The sequence below is a fragment of the Lupinus angustifolius genome, chromosome LG06 (genome assembly GCF_001865875.1).
Source record: "Lupinus angustifolius cultivar Tanjil chromosome LG06, LupAngTanjil_v1.0, whole genome shotgun sequence".
Lineage (NCBI taxonomy): Eukaryota > Viridiplantae > Streptophyta > Magnoliopsida > Fabales > Fabaceae > Lupinus > Lupinus angustifolius.
In genome coordinates, this window is record NC_032014.1 from 14,652,440 (window position 1) to 14,660,851 (window position 8,412).

At 36.8% G+C, this 8,412-nt stretch overlaps 1 protein-coding gene across 1 annotated transcript; it reads right to left on the reverse strand.

Annotated features, from left to right (window-relative positions):
* LOC109350023 (UDP-glucuronate 4-epimerase 3-like) lies at positions 294–2,743 on the reverse strand. Its single transcript, XM_019591129.1, has 2 exons — positions 1,867–2,743; positions 294–1,274 (listed from the first exon to the last, which is right to left on the reverse strand). Exons 1-2 carry the CDS (start codon positions 2,569–2,571, stop codon positions 657–659), a joined length of 1,323 nt encoding a protein of 440 aa, XP_019446674.1. The 5' UTR covers positions 2,572–2,743; the 3' UTR covers positions 294–656.

Here is an 8,412-nt window from a genome sequence, read left to right on the forward strand (position 1 = left end):
TTAAGATCCGTTTGCGAGTTTAGTTTTGGAGGCAAAGGAAATGCTTCAAAGTCATCTCACAAGTGTATTTCATAACTTCCTAACTTTCCCCTTTCCTCCAAAATTCAACTCACACACAGACTCTTACCAAACATATCTAAAACCACAAGATTCCAATTTAACAATACTGATTTCCACATGAAAGCAACACTACTTTCATTATATGCAGGAAGAAGGCAATTCGTCACCACATGACAAGCTAGTTTAAACCAAAATCATAGTAAAACGAGTAAGCACAATTTCTGATTAATAGGTAATCGAACTATATAGCCATCACTTATGCAAATGTTTTGAATGAAAAACATTCCACAAATAAGTTATATCAATTTGATCTCTCAAGTCTCAATAAAGAACTGTACAATGCCTAAAACTTAAAAGGCATACAAAAACAATTGAAGATCAAAATGAAGCAAAATTACAAAAAAAATAAAGACCATGACAATGATAGTAGTTCTTCCCTAATAATATTCCAAAACCTGGAATTATAACCTTTTAACATTAAAGTGATACTCTGCAACCACCAGGGCTAAAGTCTCCTCTGTAAAAGGCCACAAAAAGGTGACTGCAGAAGAGAAGTAAATAGTGACTTGTGCATTAAAAAATACAATGCAAGAGAATCACCAAGCACTTTTCTTCTTAGACCCAGGATAAAAGTCGAGGTACCACCTCACAAACTTCTTGAGCCCAGTCTCCAAATCAGTTGTAGGCCTGTATCCAAGTTCCCTGTATGCCAAACTAATATTGGCATGAGTAAACCTAACATCTCCATTCCTAGGCATGGGCACCATCTTCCTCTTAGCCTTCACCTTCAGCAGCTTCTCCAAAATCGTCACGAGCTCACTCACCGGTACTGGTGAAGTATTTCCCAAATTAAAAATTCTCAGCTGTGCAGGTCCCTTCTTCTTTCCACCACTGCCAGTACTCTTCTTGGCCGTATCCAAAGCCCTCAAACAACCCTTCACAATATCATCAATGTAGGTAAAATCCCTGGCCACAGTTCCACGGTCAGGATCCTGAAAGATCGAAATCTGTTTCCCCTTCAGAATATCCTTAGTAAAGAAGAAATAGGCCATATCAGGTCGCCCCCAAGGGCCATAAACAGTGAAGAAACGCAAACCAGTGATGGAAAGGCCATGGATATGGTTATAAGTGTGAGCAATTTCTTCGCCAGCCTTTTTCGTTGCAGCATAGAGGCTTGCCGGTTGGTCTGTACGGTCTTTCTCCGAGAAAGGCACCTATTCAGAAGCACGACAAACAGAAGAGAAAATAAAGACAAAAGTGAACGTATGTGCACATACCAGGCTAATAACGCAATTAATTTGGTGACTCTGCAAATTAATTTAACTGACTTCTAAATAACAATAATAATTAGATAGAACAATAAGGTGATGAACAAACTAAGAGGGGAAATTCTGGTGCAAATCATGTGCGAATTTAGTATTTACACATTCCTATGCATTTTGTCAATTGACACCTGAAAGGCTGAAACCGTTATTTCCCCTTTTACTGTAAATGGTCCAGACTCACCCAATTTTTTACTGAATAGCAGTACTGAACTAAGAGATCACATATTCAATTGTGCCTAATTAACAATTTCCTCAAAAAGCTTTTTAACATGTCGAATGTAATAACAATTCCGCGCATCAGACCATGATAGCAGACCGCATTGACCGCAATTGGCACACTTATGCCAACAACGGTTAAGACAATTTAAAACCCTATGTAACACTAGTAATCAATTTCATACTCAGCAAACTAATCTAGCTCCTATGTAACACTAACAAAACCCTAACCATACTCTAACAATATCCACATTAATAATTATACCTTCGAATTGAGCCCGTAAACGGAGCTCGAAGAAGCCCAAACAATCGCCGGTTGCGGGTTCGCAGATCTGCACGCTTCTAGAAGGTTCACAAACCCAGCGATGTTGCTGTGAACATAGGACGCAGGGTTCTGCATCGCGTACCGAACCCCAGCCTGCGCCGCAAGGTGCATCACGTGAGTAAACGGCACAACATCAAAGAGCTTCCGAAGCAGCGCAGCGTCGTTAATATCGCCGTCAACGACGAACACGCCGGCGCGTTCAAGTAGCCTCTGGCGAGCGAGCTTGAGGTTCAGATCGTAGTACCGATTAAAGTTATCAAGTCCGAGAACACCGTCGCCGCGGCGCTTCAACGCGAGGGAGACATGCATGCCAACGAATCCGGCGGCGCCGGTAACAAGAACGGCGCGGTTAGAGGCGGTGGCTCGGCGGGAGGATTTAGTGACGCGCTTCTCCCAGGCAGAGCCGCCCCATGTGGAACCGAGGGAGCGGCGGTTGGAGGCGGCGGCGGAGGAAGGAGTGGTGGCGGTGGTGGAGAGCAGAGAGAGAAAGAAGAAGAAAAGAATGAAAGCGATGAAGAATAAACACCAAAGAGTGAGTTTAGAAAAAGAAGAAGAATGAATTCTGAAACGGTTATGAATGTACGGAGATTTATCTGGTTTCAATTTCCCTGGTGTTGAAGGAGTGTTATCAATTAAGTGTGACATTTTTTCTTTTTCACTTCTTGATTTGATTTCAAGTGTATGAAGAAATGAAGTTATAAGGGTTTCTAACAGGGTTGTGGGAAATACAAATAGGGGTTTGTGAAATTTTTTTGATCTAGAATTCTAGATTATGATGATGGGAGAAAGAAGAGAAAAAAATAATCAAAAAGGTTTTTTGTTATAATTTGTTTTGGTTTGTTCTACATTTATATCAAGTTTGGATGGTGGGAATATTAATAGGATACTTCTAATATGGGCATATTGTAAAAATTATGATGATTTTTAAAGGACCTAATAGCAATCACAATAGGGAAGATCATTCTATTTGGGAAACATTTATTTATTTTCCATTTTAAGAATATATAAACTTTTTATTTATTTACTTATTCTTATATGAGTCCACAGTTTTATCATCACACACCGTTATATCTCACATTACAGCATCAAGCCAGTTCATCCTTATTTTGAACCGGTGGGTTTATTATGTATCTTATATTCAATTCATTCTATTTTATCTTATATACAACTAATTTATATCTTTTGTCCCATAAAAATATGACTCTATGTCATAATTGTTGAAAAAAATATATAAATAATGATACATAAAATGGTAAATTTCTTAGGATAAAAGATATTTATTCATTCACCTATATATAGTAGGTTGATTTCTACCCATCCCAACTCAATTCCCAAGTCCAATCTCTCTGGATTAAATGGATTCAGAAAAAGATATGATTATTATTATTATTAAAAGGAAATGAATCACACTATTTATTTGTCCGGAAATTGGTGAGGCTACTAAATTAAGTAACTCATTTATTGCACGATTAGAAAAATGTATGTATTCAATAAGATTTCAAGTGGTCATATATCTTATGTGAATGAAATATCCTTGAGGTTTAGGCTGTTATAACAAATCTAGAGATTTGTTTCCTATTTTATGATTATAATAATAAATCAGATTTAAGTTGGTTCTTTAGGAAATTGATTTGCAAATTGCAATATATTGAATGTATACATTGCTAGGATGAATTTTCTATTCTGGATTGACTGTGTTTTTCTTAGAATTGATATTAATTTTTTATTCTTTGCACCATACATCTTACTCACCACTCGTGTGTATAATTTTGAGAGTACTTTTGTTCCAATACAAAGTGTATCATTTGATATGATTGATTGAAAATATATATATTTAAATTAAAATTTTAATAATTAAGTATTTTTATGATATTTTATAAGTGATAATAATCATTTATGCAAAAGTTTGTTCATGGTATATTCACAACGAGGTTTGTCTTCATCCTTGCAGATGAACCATTTATGTGGAGATCATCAGTTCAGTCTGTTCATGATATATCCACACCTAAAGTAGCATACATGGCAGCTAGTGAAGCTTCTAAGTAGACCACGTGACTTATGAGGCTGATAAATGAATTAGACATTGAGCAAAGCATAGTTCCGTTGCCTTGTGACAGTCAGAATCTTATATTCTTAGCAAAGAACCAGGTGTATCATGCTAAAGTCACTCACCTTTGAATCAGCATATAGAGAAGACTAGTAGACTATGCGATTCAGTGAGGGTGAGCATATTGGAAGCGTTATGCTCCCACTCATTTCATCGTCTGATCTGCTGACCGATGCGTTGACTGTTGGCTTGACTAAACCAGGCGCGGCACGACAACCTCGTCCCCTACACCTCGCCGCACCAGATCTGCATCTCTACAACATCGTGGGATTTCATGTGTGCGAGTTCACGTTTACGCACCGTACACCCTTCTTCCAACCAGTCCCACTCCAACATATGTACCCGGTTAATGCAGCCTCCTCTTCAAGCTAGTAGAGAGCCGACACGTGGCTCCCTATTATATTCTAATCTCACACTTATCATGTTGCTTTATTCATTTATTTTTTTGTTGTTTCTATTTTATTTATATATACTAATTGCATTATTGCTACAATTAAAAACTTAATCATTTAATGTTAAAAATGTAATTATATTGTAATCTTTTTTTAGAGGTTCAATCATAGTAATAAAAAATAAATATTATTTTTTTTGCGGATAAAAAGTAATAACAAGTGACTAAAAAATAAAAACTCTTTTATATAGCAAATGACCAACAAACTTTTTTTGAAATTTAAATAGAAATTTTTGCCAAGTAAAACTAACCATAACTTTTTTTGCTGTAACTAAAATTATCATTTATAAAAATATATTTTATGTACAAATACTTATACTTAAGAATATTAATTATAAATGCTTATGGTTTTTGGGTATTAATCAAAGATGGAGGGGGTTGTGGAAACACTTCTCACTTTCATATCATCTTCGAAAGATCGTGCTATGCCGCTTCTTTTCACTCGATTAATTCCTAAGATTAACAAAAAATATTATTTTGAATTAAATTAACAAAAAAAACACATTTTCACTGATAAATAATATCAATGCAAATATTCTCACTAACAATATAAAATGACTAACCATATAAATGATGGGGAAGGTCGCCTCTGAGGGCGTCTTTTTTTCTTATCTCATCATTTGGACAATTGCGCTACCCGCTTCTTTCCTTAATTAAAATATTAACCAACAAACATTTTTCAACCAAAGAACTACGTAGCCTTGATTGTCTATCTTAAAATAGGAATACATAGGACCAATATTGATCTTGTCAGACACAATAAAAAATTAATAAAATTTCCTGTTGGGAATGCTTGAAATATATTATTGTATTAGTCTCACATTATCTAGTATTGAAATAGAGAAGAGTAATCAATGTTATATATTGGACTCAAGTCCCTTGTTATAATGTGCACCAGATATAAGCACCAAATAGAAACACCCAATGGGCAGGTGGGCCCATGAGTGTGCTATGGTTTGTAATCCTTATTCTCTAATAATATCTTGGTAGACGCTCAGCGCTCCCGGAGATGTAGGCATAATTGGCCGAACCCCGTTAACAAATTCTATCGTTTCTTCTCCTCTATTTATTTCAGCTACATTATTTGACTGCTTGTAGCCAACGCTACGTAAAGATCACTTCTACTGCACCAACAATTAGTATCAAAGCCAGATAATAACTAAAGAGGGTGAAGGCGTGGTGGCTAGACAATGTATGTCAAAGGTAATGACAAAGATAAAGTAGATGAGTTGAGGGAGAAAGAAACATGGCAGAACTGTGGTATGGGCGATGTATGTGTTGATCCAGAACCACATAAGTTCATGTATTGGGTTAGGATCAAGGTGGAGATAAAGACTCATGTGTTGAGTTTAACCCAGAGACAAATGCTGACAATATCTCTCTAGATGTTGAGAGAATGTTCTCATTTGAGATGAGAAGTGGAATATCCTAATGGCGTGTCTGAAACATCATAGTGAATGATGTTAATTGTTAGCAGATCTACCAAAGCATGATGTAGGGTGTAACATGGGCATCGACTTTGATGCAAGTTGTTACACGAGCATTGACAGAAATGCAAGGGGTGTGACATGTGCATTGGCTTGGATGCAAGGATGTGACACAGACATTAGTTAGCATTGATGCAAGGTGTGTGGGTATACTCCTTATGGTGGAGTATGATAGTTCTTTTGAACTAGGATTGTCAGAATAGACAATGGTGGTAGCGTTTGAGACTTTCCAAGGAAGCTCCAAGGTTCAGTTTAACTAAGTATTGAAGAAGACGATTGTTGGTAAACTTTTGTGTAAATGTTCCTAACAATAGATGGCTAGGCGGCGTGTTCCATTTGATGGCGGTACGAGAAGCTGCACTACAAGTTTGGAGAACTAGGCTCTTGGTAACATCGTCAAGGATACTCAGAAGGTTTATGTTAAAGGGGAGCAAACTCTTATGTGGAGGAGTTGTTAAAGAGAATTAGACATTGAGCAAGGTGGAGCTGGATATTCGCTAAGGTAGAGATTCTTGTGTAGAGTTCCAAAATGAGCGAGATATTCGTCTATTTCAATCAAGGTGGAGATTGTTGGGAATGCTTGAAATATGTTATTGTATTAATCCCACATTATCTAGTATTGAAATAGAGTAGAGTAATCAATATTATATATTGGACTCAAGTCCCTTATTATAATGTGCACAAAAAATAAGCACCAAATAGAAACACCCCATGAGTAGGTGGGCCCATGGGTGTGCTAGGGTTTGTAATCCTAATTCTCTAATAATATCTTGGTAGCCGCTCAGTGCTCCCGAGGATGTAGGCATAATTGGCCGAACCCCGTTAACAAATTCTATTGTTTTCATCTCCTCTATTTATTCTATGCACTTTATTTGATTGATTGTGGTCAACGCTGCGCAACGACCGCTTCCGCTACACCAACATTTCTCTTTCAAATAATTAATTACATAATCAACTAAATTTAAAAATATAATCAGTCATATAATTTAATGAGGGTAACGCCTAAGGTGGGTGGGTAGGTTGCTAATACCTTCCATACCCTGTAACCGATTCTCGAACCTAGATATAAAAAATCCACAGCCCAATGTGATTGAGCTTAAAAGAATTTCTACATTTTTAACCATAAAACACAGTGGCGACTCTAATAAAATTGTGCAGCCGAAAATTGGGGAGCAACACTTATGAATCTTTATCCCAAAAATCTTCCTAACAACCCCTAAATCTTTCATGTCAAACTCCTTACCTAGGATGATATTCAACTCATTGATATCACTTAAATGGTTAGCAACAATCAACATAAAATAGCAGGAAAATAAAAGAACCATCAACAAGGCTTATCACATAAACACAATAATCATACTCACAACATTTGTAATCAAGCTTCAACATATAAGTATCAAACTGCTATTTCTATTGTCTGGGAGACTACTTCAACCCATATAGAGACTTCTTCAACTTGCAAATCAAGTGACTCTGTCTAGTTGCACTAAACCCTTCTAGTTATATCATGTAAATTTTTTCCTCTAATTCACAATGGAGAAAGGCAGTCTTCACATCCATTTGTTCTAAGTGCATATCCCAGTGGGCTACCAAGGCAAGGACTGTACTAGCAAATGTGTATCTCACCACTAGAGAGAAAATCTCATTGTAGTCGATCCCCTTCTGTTGTGAATACATTTATGTTACAAGTCGAGCCTTGAATTTTCCTCTTATTTTTCTGATACTACTGGCTTCCTCTTGCACACCCACTTGCACAAAATTGCACGCTTGTCTGGGGGCAATGAGACAAGCTCCCAAGTTTGGTTCTTGTGTAGAGACTTCATCTCCTCCATCATAACACTTATCCATTGTTCATTCCCCTGGCTATTTATAGCATCTTGAAAGCTACATGGATATGCTGAACTGATATGGAGAGCAATTGGAGCCATATCTCTCTAGAGGATTGATAGGACGTTTATCCCTTTTTGTAGCAAGTAGATACTCCTACACACCTGAACACACCACCTGAGAATCATCATGTTCTTGAAAGTGCAAAGTGACAAGGAAAGCACTAGCATGTCTTTGCCTATGTTTTGATGAAGACAAGGTTCTAACAAAGCTTGAAGATGGCTCAATAATCAACATGCCTTATGCTCATTTGGTCATATCTAGACTAGGGTGTAAATTGAGTCTATAATCTAAGTAGTCTGGGATGTGTGCCATAGTAAGCGAGTATAGGTTTGGTGAACCTAGGTGCTAGTCTCTTAAGCCATCTTAATTGTCATATCATATTCATGAGACATATCATCTAGTTAATTGTATGTTCATACATCTATCATACATGTTATATGTGCATATTAGGCATAATATAATTGGTAAAACATGTATATATATTGTGCATAACATATGAGAAGTTTACCATTTGAAACATATGCACAAATGTTCCAGTTAATCGATTAACG

Excerpts from the sequence above, each read along its gene's own strand:
- LOC109350023 (XM_019591129.1), bottom strand. The coding sequence starts at position 2,571 with ATGTCACACTTAATTGATAACACTCCTTCAACACCAGGGAAATTGAAA. Across the intron at positions 1,275-1,866 it reads TTTACGGGCTCAATTCGAAG|GTGCCTTTCTCGGAGAAAGA; the intron begins GTATAATTATTA and ends GCTTCTGAATAG.